Source organism: Remersonia thermophila, chromosome 1 (genome assembly GCF_042764415.1).
Source record: "Remersonia thermophila strain ATCC 22073 chromosome 1, whole genome shotgun sequence".
In the NCBI taxonomy this organism is placed as follows: domain Eukaryota; kingdom Fungi; phylum Ascomycota; class Sordariomycetes; order Sordariales; family Chaetomiaceae; genus Remersonia; species Remersonia thermophila.
In genome coordinates, this window is record NC_092217.1 from 4055311 (window position 1) to 4072360 (window position 17050).

General features: G+C 58.7%; 3 protein-coding genes across 3 annotated transcripts; all 3 read left to right on the forward strand.

The window, feature by feature from the left end:
* Positions 1–430: 430 nt before the first annotated feature.
* On the forward strand, positions 431–3151 carry VTJ83DRAFT_1131 (uncharacterized protein; the record flags this gene model as incomplete). Its single annotated transcript, XM_071007257.1, has 2 exons — positions 431–463; positions 557–3151. 2 exons carry the CDS (start codon positions 431–433, stop codon positions 3149–3151), a joined length of 2628 nt encoding a protein of 875 aa, XP_070870484.1.
* A 3677-nt stretch (positions 3152–6828) lies between these two features.
* Positions 6829–11138, forward strand: VTJ83DRAFT_1132 (uncharacterized protein; the record flags this gene model as incomplete). The annotated part of the gene is made up of 3 exons (XM_071007258.1): positions 6829–8304; positions 8375–9408; positions 9488–11138. The coding sequence occupies 3 exons, from the start codon at positions 6829–6831 to the stop codon at positions 11136–11138; spliced, it is 4161 nt and encodes a 1386-aa protein (XP_070870485.1).
* Positions 11139–15434: 4296 nt separating this feature from the next.
* Positions 15435–16723, forward strand: VTJ83DRAFT_1133 (uncharacterized protein; the record flags this gene model as incomplete). Its single annotated transcript, XM_071007259.1, has 5 exons — positions 15435–15614; positions 15728–16129; positions 16198–16497; positions 16570–16598; positions 16705–16723. 5 exons carry the CDS (start codon positions 15435–15437, stop codon positions 16721–16723), a joined length of 930 nt encoding a protein of 309 aa, XP_070870486.1.
* Between the last annotated feature and the right edge of the window lie 327 nt (positions 16724–17050).

A 17050-nucleotide genomic window follows, 5' to 3' on the forward strand; every position in this document is an offset into this window, starting at 1 on the left:
CGCAGCCACCAGGTCGAACACCACAACAGGCCTTCTCCCACGATTTTGAACCTACCTCGGGCGTAACCCAACTGCCATCATAACTGGATCCCACACTGGATTTGACTCGCCCACGCCGCGTCACCCGCCGGGCCAAGGGAGCTCTTTGGTTGCTTGTCTGCTTCTGTCATTGTTGTTGTTGTTGCAGCTGTCTGTCTTGTCAACAGCCACGCATTCACCGGCGCTGTTGTGCCAAGTCACGAAGTCGTCGAGCTGACATTCCCTTTGGTCCAGGCTGTTGCCCGATCTTTGCTACGAGTCGCTCTGTCGCCGCCAACAACCCCTCGGCCGATCCCGATATCTTGATCCTCCTTTCCCGACATCCCCGGGACCCTCCAACCGCCCCTTTCCCCGTCTCTCGACCCTCATGCACCCTTCCGCATAGTCGAGAATGAACTCACAAGACGGCGAAGGATACATTAGGGTACGTCGCACCCTTATCGCCCTTGGCCCTTGAGCGGCGGCGCTTGGCTAGTTATAAGAAATAAGGACCAACATCAAGGCTGACCCGGAACAGTCATTAGCCACCTTTGTGCGGGCGCACGAAAAGGCGCTTGCCAACGCACTTCAACACCGGAGACAAAGTGGCCCTCGCCATGGAGCTTCTAATAGCGTATCCTCCATCCCGGCCGGGCACATCCCGCCCTCTCCGGCCGTGCCTGAACGACCCTCCACGTCAGCGTCAACGTCGAGCGCGCTCGCCACCGCCCTATCCCTCGGCTCGCTCAGCTGGATGTCCTCCAGCGCCAAAAGTACCCGCCTGACGCTCACTCCGCATCATCTCTTCTACTTGCTCTCTCGCTTCGAAGAGCTAGGCATCCCCGTGGGCCCCATGAAAGTCCGCCTCGAGAATCTGCACGACAGTTCCGCTTCGGCCAACTATGTGTCGTTTCTCAGCCAGTCGCATCGCTCCAAAACGCGCAGCTCCGACGTCGGCTCCATCCACTCCGTGTCGAGCATTCGCAGCGTCATGTCGAGCATGTCGGCTCTCTGGGCCAGCTTCGGATTCGGCTCGTCCATATCTGCCGCCCGCACGGAGAGGCAAAAGGCTGCGCTTCAGGCCGACCTGAAATACCTGTACTCGTGCTTTACCAAGATTCCATGCGTGAAGCTGTCGCCAGATTGGCGCCTCCCGCTCATCAAGGGCTATGAGGAATTCCCGTTTGATTCGGCTGTGCCGCTTTACGCCTTCAAGAACCTGCAGGACCTCGAAGTTAGCGACATCGACTTCCGACAATTCTTTGGGTGGGACCGGCTTGCGGACCAGCTTCGGCAGCTCGTGCTCAGGCGCGCCAGCATCGACGACCCGGCTGATCTCCTCTTCGACATTGTGCTCGACGACATGGACAAGCGGCGTCGCAGGACGTCCAAGACGCATTCATCGTCTACCCAGCCGCTCCCGGGGGCGGCTAGCCCCCGCAGGAGGAGCCCGACCGTCTCCATCATCGACCTCTCAAAGTCGGCGCCGATTCCGACCGTCCCCGTGCCGCGTAAATCCACGATTGACCTGCCCGTCGGATCTCTGGGCAGCGAGGCCGGCGCGGAACAACATCCATCGCAGGGCCTGGACAGCAGACGCCCGTCCATCGTCAGGATCGACGCCGACGAATCAAACCCCTCTTCCAAGAACGGCCCTCGCCAGCGCAGCCACTCCCCCCGGCGGCCGTGCAGTTCCAGGACCCCGGCTTCCAACGTCCGCAGTTCGCACAAGATTCGCCGGTCGGGCTCGGGAAGCTCCCATTCGAGCCTCTCTGATTCGTGGCACACGCCACGCGGGAGCTCTTCAACCCTCTTGGCCACGGGCGTCCTGCCGAGTTCCAAGTGGCGTTTCCTCAAGCACCTGGGCTTGCCGGACAACTCGTTGACGGCGATCCCCGAGGCCAGCCTGGCCCCGCTCGCCAATACGCTTCTCTCGCTCGATCTGTCGTCCAACCTCTTCACCCAGATCCCCGACAGCCTGGCCGCGCTCACGGCGCTCCGCGCGCTGAACCTGGCGCATTGCATGATCGACTCGCTCCATTCGCTCACCCGCAATCCTTTGCCGGCCATCACCGCGCTCAACCTGCGCGCGAACCGCCTCCAGTCGCTTGCCGGCATCGAGAAGCTCCTACCTCTCGAAAGGCTTGATCTGCGAGAGAATCGCCTCACCGACCCGATGGAACTGGCTCGCCTGACCGGGCTCCCTGAGATCCGTGAGGTGTACGTCGATGGCAACCCTTTCACACGCACCCACCGCGACTACCGAATCACCATCTTTAACTTGTTCCGCCGGACGCCCGGATATACCGAGGATATCCTTATCGATGGCACCGGCCCGACCTACGCCGAGAAGCGCTATCTGGTGGAGCGCGCTGCGGTTCCGCCCCCGGTGCCAGTCGTCAAGCCCGAGGTGCCCGAGATGCCCGCTGTGGATGTTAGCCGGCCAGCCGCCGCCTATGACGCTCCATCCAGGGAGAATGCCGTGTCAGGGAAGGACAAGCCCCTCCCGAAAACGGCCTCCACCGAGGTCAACGCGACCTCTTCCCGGCGCCGCCGGGCGACCAAACGACGCATCGTGGATCTGGCCACCAACGACAACCCAGTCCCCCATGCTCGCCCCGTTGACCGCCCTGTTGCTGCTGCTGCTGCTGCTGTTGCCGTTGCTGCCGAGGTCAGGGATGCTCCTGAATCCGGTGAGAACTACCGCACTTCGAAGTCACCCGAGACGCAGAAGCATCCTCTGCAACAACAAAAACCCCTGCCACCAGCCCCTCGGCCCGTTGTCGCCACCTCGGAGACCAGCGCGCGCGATATTGCACGAAGCGATACCAATCTGGTGGCGCCTCAGCTTTCTCCAGCTTTTGGATCCTCTTCGCCCAGGAGCAACAGCGTTGACTGGGACGCCGAGGGCGAGCTCTACCGGCAAAAGATCGAGGACATTCGCAGCAAGGTCGGGCCAGCGTACCTGACTGCCCTGAGGGAAGAGGGTGGCTGGGATGCGTCGGCGCGTCTCGTGCCTGAATCCTGCGCAGCCACCGTCGCTGCGCCGGCGTCGATCCGCTCAGATCATGCCGCGGCGATCCCGAGGTCGGCGGGAATGCAGGCGATTTCGAGCGGGGCAACTTGTATGTGATGAGGTGTTGACCTGACACGGCTCTAAGGAACCGCCATGCCTACGTATGGCTGACAGCATTGTTGTCGCCATCGGTGGATGTTGTGTTCCGTGTGAGCGAGGAAAAGGGGGGGCAGACTGGAAGTTGTGCTGGGCTGAAATACCCCTTATTTTTTTTACCTTGTTTCTTTTCTTTTTATTCTTGTGCATCTCCGGTGCATCTCTATTTTCTTCTCTTCTTTTGGTGTTTTTTTTTCTTTTTTCTTTTTTTTTTTTTTGTAATTTGTGATATCATTCATCAACAGCACAGCGCAGTCATTGCACTGGAGCGGGGCATTCTTCTTCTTTCTTCCTCTTTTACTTGCATGCATGCATCGCATACCTGGCGTTCTGGGGAGGGTCTTATGTATTTCTTACGATGTCATTGTTTTTGTAGGCAGTGGAAGAGACCGGCTGATGGCGTTTGTGTGGTCTGCCCTTGTACTTCTCTGTCTCTCCGAATGTGCTCCTCGGCTCATTGGTGGGGATGAAAGGGTAGGAGAGGCGCAAGAGCTGGCCAGGTCTGGAACGGAATGGATGGATGATGGACGGGCATGTGGTTGTTGCCACCCGGCTCGGTGGATTTTTCTGCTAAATACCCCATCGCATTGTGTCGTCTTGTTGATGGCTTTTCTAGACGGGGTGTGAGTGTGTGGCACATGAGAGAAGAGGTGGCAAGAGGAGCGCGGGGGAGTGGATGGGGATGGGAGCGTGGTGTGGTTCCTGTGAGAAAAGTTGCCATGTGTTGCTTTTGCTCTTTTTCACTGTTAATGCTTGAGTTCGGGATGCGGCTAGACAAACGCTGGCGCGGCGTGGGGAGGTCTTATGATGATCATGGCGGAGCGTAATGAATATTTGATTGCCAAAAAGACGCGCTGCTCTTCTTGCTTGAGTACCTACTGCGTGCGTGAGAGGTGTGCGGTTTGATGTGCCTACTACGTAGGTCTCTCATGTGGTAAGGTAGGATACATGATGTTCGAGTAAGGGTAGGTAGCAACATTGCTTGTCACATATTGGGTCTGGTCTCGCCGGGCTCTGTTGTCACGGTCGCTGTGTATACAGTACCTTGTTCTTTAGCGGCTTTTTTTCCATGACAAAAGACGCACTCGGTGTGCCCTCGACAATGTCCCCTGGAGACCAGAGGCAGTTTTCTCATCGAGCCAGCACTACCACTTTCCCGATCCTCAAAGGCTTTTTTTTTATTACCTAGGCAAGATGCCTGAGTGAATTGCAAACACCCTGCTTCGCAAACAATACATGACGACAACAACAAATAGAAGAAAAAAAGGAAAAGAAGATGAACTCAGGTGCCATATCTAAGCTGATCTTGTAGCTGGGGCGTATGATTGAACAGATGCGAGGGCTGGGGTTCATGAGACCAGAGGCTCTAGGAACATCGCATGTAGTGCTCCGAGCATGTCTCTTAACGATCTTGTGCTTCTAGGTATCCCCTGCCAGGGGTCCTGAATCTGACGGTCGGGCGGTGGACTTGCTAGGAGAGAGATGTCGAGTAATGAGCTGCGATGGGTGGGATTTGACAGAAGTCCGTAAAGTTTTACCGTGTACGCCACGGGGCTGCTCGTTTGTGCGGGTCTCCTCCGAGTTTGCGTCCGTCCGCAAGAAACCCGGCTCCGGGTGGGTATTTTAGACACAGAAAGAAATGCTAGAAGCAATGGCTTGCCCATTGTCTATCAGCAGCTATGATCAAGTCTGAACCGAGGATGCCCTGGTTGCCAGCGTGAACAAAGAAAGATGTTCATTAGACTCCATTGCACGCAGGTAGAGCTGCCGCTCTGACCGAGCTGGAAACCCAAGAACCGTAGCACGGGGTGTAGGTCAGTTCGGCACGGATGGTAGCTGATCGGCGTGATGGGTGTCTCCAAGATCCGGCGCGTGTCTGGTGTCTTGTTGCGTGGGAGGTCAACCGATTGGCAGCAGGGATTTTGGGGGGACAGAGCCAGATAGTTCGATAGGTCATGGCAGAGAATCGCCGGCCGTTGAGGTAGTCGACCATGAAAAAAAACCAATGCTTAGACACGGAAAGGGATCTTCAACCTGCCCGACCCCAAGACAGCGTTGAATGTTGGAACTGAAGAAGCAATTGGTTGCGGGTCAAAAGGGGTAATCGTGCAAAGGAATTGGATGCGAAATGCCTCAGGGCGTCAGCCCTTGGGCTTGAGGTGCGTCATGGAATCTCACGAGATTATCGGGTCTAATGGCGATCGGCGATTGATCCGTCTCGTCGCAGGCCAAAAATCAGGTGAATTGACGGAAGAGTTGGGGGAGACGTCAGGGACGAGGAGCCTCGGCTGAAACAATGGCACGGCGACAGAATGCTATGGCCGCAGTGTGATAGTGTCCTCGGTTTCGAAGTGGAATCGCGAACCTTGATGAATCCCATGGGGCTGCGACCTCCATGAAAGCAGTGTAGTGAGGTTGTGCCAAGGCTCGCCAGGATGGTGACCACGTCATCGAGGTTGCTGTTAGGTTCCAGGGGGGGGAGGGGGGTCAACGCCGAATCAGAGGGAGATGGCAACGTGAACTCAGCCCTACGATGCCACCGGCCGACCTCCACCACTTACACCCGACACTTGCCTAGATGGGAAGTCGGGTGTGACGCAATTGCTTGGGGACCTGAGGGAGACTGGGCCTTTTGGAGCTGATGTACGATTGGGTTTGCACCGTGGAGGCTGGGTTTGCAGGTAGCTTTGGAGGACGCGAGTGCGATGCCAGCCAAGACGCATGGGAAGAGGTCTATTCGGGCACGTCTCCGTTTCAATTGAGGTTACAATGGGAGCTTGAATCGCAAGGGCTGGTGGTCTGGAGCGATGAGGGAAGAAACGACATGTGAGGATTGCCCCTGTGGGGGCCGACCAAGGAGTTTCGGGTGGGTCGCGGGGAAGGAGGGGTAGCGGGCCATTCGTTCGGGTTCTGTTGCCGACTGACCTTGACTCTCAACATTTGACCAAATGCCGCTTCGCAGCTTTCAAACTCGAATTGCCAGACGCCATCTCCATCTCTTAATGTTTTTCCTCTGACAGCTTCTAGGAGCTCCAGAAGTTGAGAGCTCGTACTGCGTCTATTTATTTTTTCTCTTTTTCTACTGCGCTTTCTTCGTCAACAACCTGACCGCATCTCCAACAACAACAACAACGATAACAGCGCGCCGCTTGGCCTTCTTTCTTCCCTGGCGAATTCCTCGACCGACCCTGGTCAGCACGAGCCCCACTTTTCATGCGGCTGCAGTTACATAAGCAGCCAAGTAGCCCCACGGGGACCAACGTTGCTCCACCATCTGTGGCGCGCGTGCTGATTGGCCAGAGTGGCATCACGTCTCGCGTTTTCCGGAACGTCACGTCGTCTCCCGCCCCGGACCACCGCCGACTATCCGCATCGACTGCCGACCCAAACCGCGCCTCGCTGGCTCTGCCGACATAGTACAGACCTGCCTCGAGTGTATCGTCACCGGCGAACCCTGGAATCTCGCCGCACGCCAGCCTGGGTCAGTCTGCATCGAGTGAGATCCGCCATCAGCTCGCTCCCTGAAGGCAACCAACGCCCCCCTTTCCCCCCCTTTTCGACACCAAAATCGCTCTCGACGCGCCTTCGACCGCACACCTTGCAGCCCATCGAGCACCCCTCAACGGTCGCTGCCGGCCATGGCCCCGGCTCCATCCACCCCGCGCCGGACCGCACGGGGCCGCCCCCGGGGCCGTCCGAAGGGCGCGGGCTCTGCCAGCGCGTCTCGCTCCAAGCGATCCATCCCCGACGGCCCGGCCACGGAACCCCCGCCTAAGAAACGTCGCTACATCCCCGGCGGACCAGGAGGTGGCGGGCGCTTCGTTGACGAAGACGGTGTCGAGATACCCACCTCTGCGCTCGGTCCCTCCGCCGCGTCGCGCTCGCGAGCCTCGGCATCCAGGAGGCAGGCCTCTCCGTCGGCCCAGCCCCGGAGAGAGCGCAGCACCCGCATACGAACCGCCGTCAACCGCGATGACAGAGACGATATGCAGTACAGCTCGGCCGCCGCGGTGGCGGCCGCCGTCGTGCAGAGCGAGGGATACAAGCCTCGCGAAGAGCGCGGCTGGGAGGAGTTTCACCCGAATCTTGATATTGAGGCGACATTTATGGTGTATACCGCCGACGAAGTGGACGGCATCGCGAAGGCGGCACCTTCAACCCCTGCTGTTCAGGCTGCACCGGCGGTCTCTCTGCCTGACGGCGCTGGCACGCCGACGAAGGAGACCAACCCGGGAGCAGCCAGCTGCGCGATCGAGACGCCGAGTGGGCACGGCAAGCATGCGCTCACCCCCGGCGCGCCCGGTAGTGTTGCTGCGGAAACGCCAAGCAGGCGCCGCATCGGCCGGCCCGCGCGTGAGTCTTTCTCGCTGTACGCCACCCGCAGCCTCGAGCTCAGCGCTCCTGCCCTCAAGGTGCCCAAGGTGCTCCCCATCACGGGCCAGAGCTCGAGGGAGCGCCTGGATCTGAAGCAGCCCCAGTACCGCAGGACCAATCGCATCGCCCTTTTCGAAAGCAGCCAGGCCAGGTATGTCGACAAGTCGATGATGAACGTCGGCTATCAAGAGAGCGACCAATTCATTCGACCGGAGCGCGACCTGATCAAGGCCACGGATGCCAATATGGAGGAGGAAATCGAGCACGCGGGTGCCGCCAGGCTGGACGGCGATGGCCCACCACACCCGGCCGGCGCCGTTGGCCGCGTCGAGTACGACATGGACGAGCAGGACGACATGTGGCTTGAGAAGCTCAACGCCCAGCGCAAAGCCGCCGACCTGGAGCCCATCGCGCGTGAGATTTTTGAGATCACCATCACCAAGATCGAGAAGGAGTGGCATGCCCTGGAGAAGAGGATACCCAAGCCCAACCCCAAGCCGCCACAGACACAACGACCGCGCTCTAGCTCGGCCGCGGCCGTAAATGGCGAGCCGCTGCCCGGCGAAGAGCAAGACAGCAAGTGCGCCATCTGCGACGACGGCGATTGTGAGAACACCAACGCAATCGTCTTCTGCGATGGCTGCGACCTGGCGGTCCACCAGGAATGCTACGGCGTCCCTTTCATCCCGGAAGGACAGTGGCTGTGCCGAAAGTGTCAGCTTATCGGGCGCGGCATCCCTGTGAGTGCCACGGTTGATTCTGCACACGCGTTTGTTTGCTCCATGTAACTCTGACTAACGGGATCACCAGACATGTATCTTCTGTCCCAACACCGATGGTGCCTTCAAGCAAACAAACTCGTCCAAATGGGCTCACCTCCTCTGCGCCATGTGGATCCCCGAAGTATCCCTCGGGAACCACACCTTCATGGAACCCGTCATGGAGGTTGAGAAGGTGCCCAAGACGCGCTGGCGCCTGACATGTTACATCTGCAACCAGCGCATGGGAGCCTGCATCCAGTGCTCGAACAAGAACTGCTACCAGGCCTTCCACGTGACGTGCGCCCGCAGGTGTCGTCTCTACCTTAAGATGAAGAACAGCCAGGGCGTTCTGGCCGTGCTGGACGGCACCCTCCCGCCGAAAGCTTTCTGCGACAAGCACTGCCCGCCAGACTATGCCGAAGAGCACAGGGTCGCCGAGGCCACCAAGGACGCCAAACGCTTTTACAAGCGCACCATGAAGAACCGCATCTGGGCCGACAGCCAAGCCTCCGCTCTGCAGCTTGCCGCCACCCACCGCAACGCCCTCACTGAGCACCCCCCGGATGAGTCCCAGATCACCGGCGCAAAAGTCTCGGCCGTTCTCGGCGACAAGAAGACGGGGGGACAACCGCCAAAGAACGTCTGGAAGCTACCTTCAGGCGCGCCAATCATTCCCCAGGCCGTTTACGACCTGGTGGAGAGCGCGCTCGCGAGGTTCACCATCCGCAAACGCAAGGACTTTGTCAGCGAGGCATGCAAGTACTGGACTCTCAAGCGGGAGGCTCGGCGTGGCGCGGCTCTGCTCAAGCGCCTGCAGTTGCAAATGGAGACGTTCACATCCATGGAGCTGACGCGCCGTAACTTTGCCGCCATGGGTCCCTCAGGCAAGGCACGCCTGGAGAGGAGAATCGAGTTCTGCCGCGGCCTCGTTGACGAGCTCCAGCAGTTGAAGGAGCTGTGCGAGCTGATTGAGCAACGCGAGGCCCTTAAGTTGGAAATGGCGGAGCTCGAGGCCGACTTTGTCGACACGTGCTACTTTCCCATCTACAAGGAGATCCGGCCCGTTTTGGAGAGGGCAGCCTCGTAAGTTTTGGGATCTCTTTCATGATACGGCCTTTTTTTTTCCCGATGGGGATGGTTACGCTGATTCGTCCTCCTACAGCCTCGACAAGAACGTCTTCAAGAAGGGCTTTGAACCGCTCTTTGAGCGCATGGACCGTCGGTACTACGTCACGGTATTGCCTTTTGTGCGCGATCTCTGCCAGGCCATCAACGACGGCATCAATAGCCCCCTCGTGCGCACCGGGAAAGAACCAGATACGGAACCCGTCGGCGCGTCGCCATCCAAATCGAACAACTACAACGAGGTCGCTGCGCGCCGGCGACTAGGGAAGCGGATTCTGAAGCTGATCCAACCGCAGCTCGAGGCGGCTCTGAAAGCCGAGGCTGAGATCTGCCGTACTCCCTACGAACCGCTCCATCAAGAGTTGGAAGGCATGATCGAAGCGAGCGTCGAGGTGCGCCAGGCTGCTCCCTCCGCGAGCATCACGGTCTCTGGAGGAGGCCACGACGCGGCGTCCGGTCAGGAAAGGCGCGATGTCGATATGGCCGACGCTCCTGCTGAGGGCCAAATCATCGTGGCCGACCACAGCGTGAGCGACGAAGACGCCGAGGGCGAACCCGATGACATGGCCATGGATGGTGTCAACCCGGGAGGGGACAACATCGAGGTCAGCTGCTTCGCCCAGCCGACGCCCAAGCCAGACGGCGTCTTCACCTCGGCCGATGCAAGCCACCACCGTAAAGAAACCACACCCAACCCCAGCGACTCCCCCGCCAAGCCCTCCAACTCGCCCCCCTCGCTGCCGGGCGCAAGTTACGCCCAGCCAGACCCGGTCGGGAATGACAAACTCCCCCACGCCAACCAGAGCACCGACCCGCTCACGCCCCCACAGTCCAACACGGGCTCCACCTCGGGCCCGTCCTTCACCGCTGCCGCCACCAATCCTGGCCCCACGATCCCCATCATCACCACCACCGCCACCGAGGACGACCCCTCCGCAGAAGCGGCAGCGGATAGCCCCGCGGATAGGAACGACTTTCTCACCTCGGGCGGCATACCGTGGTATCTGGTCTCATTCGACCCTTACGGGACGACGGCCGTGGAGGTGGACGACGAGGAGGACGAGGTGGAGGATGAAGAAGAGGAGGGTGGGAACGGACGGGAGGGCAGCCAGCAACAAGAGGACGAGAAGAAAGGCGGCGGCGAAGATTCCAAGCAGCAGTCGCAACAGAAGCTGCAGTGGCCTAACGGGCGGCAGGCGCTGCGCAGCCTCAGCGAGGAGCTGACGGACATGGACGACGAGGCGTTGAGGGACCTGGAATTTGATGTCGACGAGGAAATGACCATCACCATCCCTACTGGGGGCGGTGATGGTGGCGAGGCTGATGAAGGAGAAGAAGGAGAAGAAGAAGAGGAAGAGGAGGAAGAAGCGGCGGCGGCGGCGGCGGCGGCGGCAGTGGCGGACGAAGAGGCAGAAGAGGATGCCGCTGCGGAAGATGAACAGACGAAAGCTAATCAGCAACCTACGGGAGCAGGAGGGGGAGCAAGCGCCCGAGACCGGAGAGCCGCGACAAGGACCTCTTCTGCCGCTTCCGCGCCCAACGGGGTCGGCAGCAGAAAGTTGCAGGTCGTTGTCGCTGGCGGCGGCGGGTCGCCCAGGAAGAGGACGCGGAGCGAGGTGGCTGCGGCGGCAGCTGCTGGGCAGAGGTCGTTGAGGAGGGGGGTCAGGAGCTCTGCGAGGAAGAAGTGAGCTTTGCGTTCTTTTTCTCGGGAGAACGGGGGGTTTCTTTTAATCATTCTCCATGCTTTTCTAGTAGCGGATGATGGTCATGCTACATCGGCCACTGGCTGGACTTTCTTCTTTTTCTTCTCTTCTTCCTCTTGTTTCTTGTTCTCTTTTTTCCTTTTTTTTTTTCTTGTTTTTGAGCTGTTCGAGTAGTGTTGGACTGTTGGGCCTAGGGGCGATGAGTGGCAGGGAGGGGGACGGTACGAGCGGAAGCTTGTCTGTTGATTGTTTCTTTGCTGGTTTTCTGTGCTTTTTATTCACTACTAGCCCCGGTATGGAGTCGAGGTTGTGGGATTATGTATGGGTTTCAGGTATTGATGGACGGCAAGGATGGGTTCGGCCTCGGCGTAGGGGGTCGCATTACAAGTTTTGATTGACATGGACTGACTACATTGCATCTCGTTTGCTTTCTCCTCGGGTTCTTCTGTTGAACCTCTTCTTCGTTCCACGTAGGTCCCTGGGGAAGGGGGGGGGGGGGGGGGGGGGGAGGGCGGCTCTGTTCGTCCCGTTGTCGTTGGCTCTCGGGAAGGGGTCGCTTAGTGTTGGTTGGTTGTCTTCGGCTGGTTTGAGACGGAGGCAAGTTTTTCGGGTCGGTTGTTCGTGGTCTTGGGTGGTGTCAAGGGGAGGAGATACCTTATTTGTGTGTAAGCGGTATGTCTGTGTCTGTGTGGGAATATACCAATATTTGCGTTTTTGTGCTGTATCATGAACGGTTGTGTCTCGAGGCCCCTCTCTACTGTGAAGACAGCTGAAGCGATCCTGGCTAGGAGAAATCCACAGATCCTCTCTGGCTTAGTCAATGGCCGTTCGGAGAAGCGCTGGTAAATCAATGGATCCATTCAAGGTAGCAATGAAATGCTGAGTGATGCAAGCCCTCCGCTTGATGTCCTGTCCGGATCGGCGATCAGCAGCCATGGAGCTCGGGGACTGGGGAAGCATGCCATGGCTGGTTGGTTACCTTGTCGGCCTCTGCGGCGCGGCCCAATGACAACATCGTGGGGAGATGGATAGGAGGAGGAGGAAGAGGAGGAGGGGCAGTTGTACCCCGCTTCGCTACCTTCTTAGCACATGTACAGCTCCCTACTCACTGTCCCTTGGGTGCGGTTAGAGAGGGCAACACCACCTCCAGCTGATTTTTTTGCACCGTAGCATTCTTCCACAGAACGGACGGAGGGCCTCGGTACGGCCTCCTCGGCAAAACGCGTTTCCAGCTTGTCGCCGACCTGATGTGAGGTCTCGCCTCTTGCCACCTCAGAGGCGGAATTGAGATGGCCGTTGGGAAAAATGGAGGTTATGGCCCGAGAATGAAGCCATCTCCGGGCACCTGCAGGCAGCCATAACCATGGCCGCTCCGGAAATCAAGGCAGAGAGAGGGCCGTCGGCGGGCGTGCAGCTCTCCAAGTTCTGCCAGAGCCCAATCACACCCAGGGGCGGGCGCACTTTACACAGGGTAATACTGTTCACGTATCAAGAGCGCAGCCGCATGCAGAGGGCATCGGGATCAGGAGGGGTAAGGTAGCGTCTCTCGATTACAAGCCGTCGCCCAGTGTGGGACGTGGGTCGAAAAGCAGCGAAACATGGACAAGAGTTAGGAACCCCTCCACAGTCCGAGATGGAGCGCGACCTGAGGAGCCGGGATCTCGATCTACCGCCCAAACGGGTATTACTGCGTAAGGGAGGGTGCCCCTGGGAGCACAGCCCAGACCCGGCGCCAAGGACCCCATCAACCGCCCGTGGGGTCTCAATTCGAGCCGGGAGGGAGGGGGAGGGCAAAGTCCACGGGGGAATACGACCAATGCCTTGGTGGCATGGTAGTTAAATTCATCAAACCAGAACGCTTTGTTTGGTGTGTGATGCCGACGGTTTGGTGGCAACCTGACCCATGGAACCCACACGCCTCTTGACCTCCCGAGCCATCGAGGCAGGCAAACGGCAAAACGATGGAGCCCGAGCTCTACATGATGGGGCAAACATTCTGAATAAGAGCAGCGCCGAAACCCAAGAGAGCGGGCGTATCCTTTTGGAGTTTCGGGCCCGACCGACCTTGCTAGGGTATCCAAGGTAGACTTTTCGACAACCCGCCAGCACCTCCACGCCTCCCGGCTGGAACAGTGTCTCAAGCCGCGGAGCCTCAGGTCGCAGCGAAGGTGGCACGGCGCTGCAGATGCAAAGGTCGGGCGGGTGGCCAGGACAGGAGGAACGGGGAGCAGCAGCAGCCCGGGTGGAGGAGGAGCTGGTGGTGGTGGAGGAGGAGGAGGAGGAGGAGGAGGAGGAGGAGGGGTTCTCACCTAACAGCGGTGCTCCACTCTGACAAAGCTGCTTCTCAGGCCAATCCCCTTTTTCGACAGCCTCGAATGCTGCAAGACGCGACCTTGTGAGGTCGGAGTCGTTACGACGCACACCCCGGAGAGGGAGGGCCCAGGAGTTGGGTTTCTTTTCTTCCCCGGGAGAAGAAGAAGAGAAGAAGAAGAAGAAGATGGCGACAAATTTGCTGTGTCCGTGGGAGAGGCCCCACATCCCAACCTTTGCTCAAGGCCAGCTCCCCGCCAGGATGTGTCATCTATACCCGACTGTATGTAATGAGGTGGTGGTCGAAGGAATGTGGGTGACGGTGACCTGGAGGTGTGAGGGACCGACTGGAAGCAATTTTTGACCGACGGCAAGGACCGGGATGCCGTGCGACCGAGAGCGAGAGCTGGGCCTAGGCAAAGAAAGAGCCCGCCTTTCTGGGACGAATTGTGTGACACCGGTGGATTGGAGGCTCCCGGCTTGCTGGGCGCCTGCTGTCCCGACAACCTCTTGTCCTGTGTCGCCGCCTTCCTTGGAATACAGCGCTGTACGCTCCGGGCAACCCAGGTGGCCCCTCCGCCAAGGCCGCTTTCCCCCCGTGCGGCGTACCATACCGTACCGTATCGTACGCATGACCCCTGCCTCCGCACCCCTGGGCCGCCCAGGCTGACTCGTTCATGGCCTTTTTGACTCTGCCGGGCGTGCCGTGCTTCGTCTCCATCCCTCTCACGCCTGGCTACAACCTGGGCTTTTTCAAACTCTTAGCGACGCTACTCATTTTTTCCCTGGCGCTGCTCCCCAACGCGATCCCATCTCCAAGAGTGCGATTTCGTCCAGCAAAAAAATAAACCCCAGGCGACACCATCCTCCCCTCCAGGCGATCCAAACCAGAAAAGGCGAAAGGCCCCGCGCGGTCAACATTTCACGCCCAAAATTTGAGACAAGAAAACAACAGCCGCGAATTCCAGGTTTCGTCCTGGCCACGGAAGCGATTGCTTGCTGCACCCACTCTCCTCCATCTCCATCCATCCTTTCTTCCCTCTCCCACCTTCCCTCCCCCCGTTTTCGACTCCCCAACAAACCCACAAAAGCGAGAACATCGACACGTCGGGAATCCCGCCCGTCTCATCTCAGCGACGACGATCGGCCTTTTAGAGCCATCCAGCGACACACGTCCCACGAGACGATTTTTCAAGACGATATTCTCATTGCTGACTCGCAGCGCCGCCTGACCCTGAACGCTATCTTGCGAGTTTCCTGCCTCTCCCCCCCATCCTCCCGACGACGCATCTCGCTGCTGCCGAGTTGCCCTGTGCATCCGAAAAGCTCATCGGTGACGAAATAACCCCGACGACAAAAATACAAACAAGGGCGAGCAGAACAAGAAAAAAAAATCGCTTGACCACCCCCCCTTTCTCTCCACCCAACAGCACTCTCTTCTCGGAAGCAGAGCGTCGTTTGCTGCGTGCGGCCGAAGGCAGACGAAGAAGGGGTATTTTCCCCTCCGCTCTTCCCGACACAGCCGCTCGTTGCTGCGATCACTTTGTGCCCACCGACTTCGAGGTAAGCATTTCCATCTTGGTCGCTCCGCGCGTCATCGTGCACTATCTTTTCCGACGTGGTTTGTCGCGTGCGCAGAGAGGCCGCCGTGACTCCCTGTCGAGGCAAAGAATCACAACGCCCCGCGCGTCGCGAAAAAAAAAAAAAAAAAAATCAAACCGATCGCTTGTCTCTACCACCCACATCCTCTCGATTCGGCCTTTTGCAACCGTCGCTGACTTTTTTTTCTTCTTCTGATCATTTCAGTGCCAAAGTGTATCTGCCATAGCCCGGCCTTGGAACACGTCGTCCTCTTCTCCGAGTCTCCCTTCGTTTGTGTTCAGCTGACGAATCATCCGTCGCTACCAACACCCGCCATCTGCGCGCTCCGCCATCGTCTCGATTCAAGGGAGGATCTAAAAGGCTGAAGCCATGGCGGATCAACACGACGTCGATCTCGACTCTATAATCGACCGCCTGCTCGAGGTGCGGGGCAGCCGCCCTGGCAAGCAGGTCCAGCTGCTCGAGGCCGAGATCCGCTATCTCTGCACCAAGGCCCGCGAGATCTTCATCTCTCAGCCCATCCTGCTCGAGCTGGAAGCTCCCATCAAGGTGAGATTTTTTTCCCCTTGATCGTAACCACGCGGCCGATCCGGCCCGACACGCCCACAGCCGATCGGGTCTCTACGTGTGCATCGGTGCATGGCTAACCCCGTCTCGTCCAGATCTGCGGCGATATCCACGGGCAATACTACGACCTGCTGCGCTTGTTCGAGTACGGGGGCTTCCCTCCCGAGGCCAACTACCTCTTCCTCGGCGACTATGTCGACCGTGGCAAGCAGTCGCTCGAGACCATCTGCCTCCTCTTGGCCTACAAGATCAAGTACCCCGAGAACTTCTTCATCCTGCGCGGCAATCACGAGTGCGCCTCCATCAACCGCATCTACGGCTTCTACGACGAGTGCAAGCGTCGCTACAACATCAAGCTGTGGAAGACCTTCACCGATTGCTTCAACTGCCTGCCCATCGCTGCCATCATCGATGAGAAGATCTTCACCATGCACGGTGGCCTGAGCCCGGATCTGAACTCGATGGAGCAGATCCGCCGCGTCATGAGGCCTACGGATGTACGTTTTGTCGAGCCGTCATGGCCTGTGTGTAAATCTCCCGCCTCCTAACGCGTCTTCGCCTCCAGATCCCCGACTGCGGCCTGCTCTGCGACCTGCTGTGGTCCGACCCCGACAAGGACATCACGGGCTGGTCAGAGAACGACCGCGGCGTCTCCTTCACCTTCGGGCCTGATGTCGTCACCCGCTTCCTCCAAAAACACGACATGGACCTCATCTGCCGTGCCCACCAGGTCGTCGAGGATGGCTACGAGTTCTTCTCCAAGCGCCAGCTCGTCACTCTGTTCAGCGCGCCCAACTACTGCGGCGAGTTCGACAACGCCGGTGCCATGATGAGCGTGGACGAGAGCCTGCTCTGCTCGTTCCAGGTACGCGCAGCGTCATTTTCACCGTCGCCCCGGTGGATCCATCGCCTTAGCTAACCTCGGGGCCTTCTGCAGATCCTCAAGCCGGCCGAGAAGAAACAAAAGTATGTCCAAAGCCTAGGAGGCAGCAGCCGGGTCACTCCCCGGAAACAGTCCAAGTAAAGTCAAGTCACAAGGAATTTATGCGAACTTTCTGTCTTCTTCATCTAGGTTCGGGCGCGGTCGATAAACATCACGTCGCTTCCGTGGTGACGTCAGCCCATGTCACGACTTCGGTAACTGGAACCCCGCCATTCTTCTCGTCGGTCAATTCATGACAGCACGGCCTCTATCCCCACGTACGTCTTTTTCTTCGATGCGCGCGATACGGGGGCCACGGCAGCATCATTCACGCCACCATCCTGTTTTTTTCTTCGTGTTTTGTGTTTTGTTCGACCCAACTCAACTCCCCGATCTGCGTCGAGTACTCGGTTGCCGCCACGCGAGTCACCGCCGTCACTGCCGTCGTCGTCATGCGAGCGAAACCGCCATGTCTGTGTCTCTTTAATATCGCTGA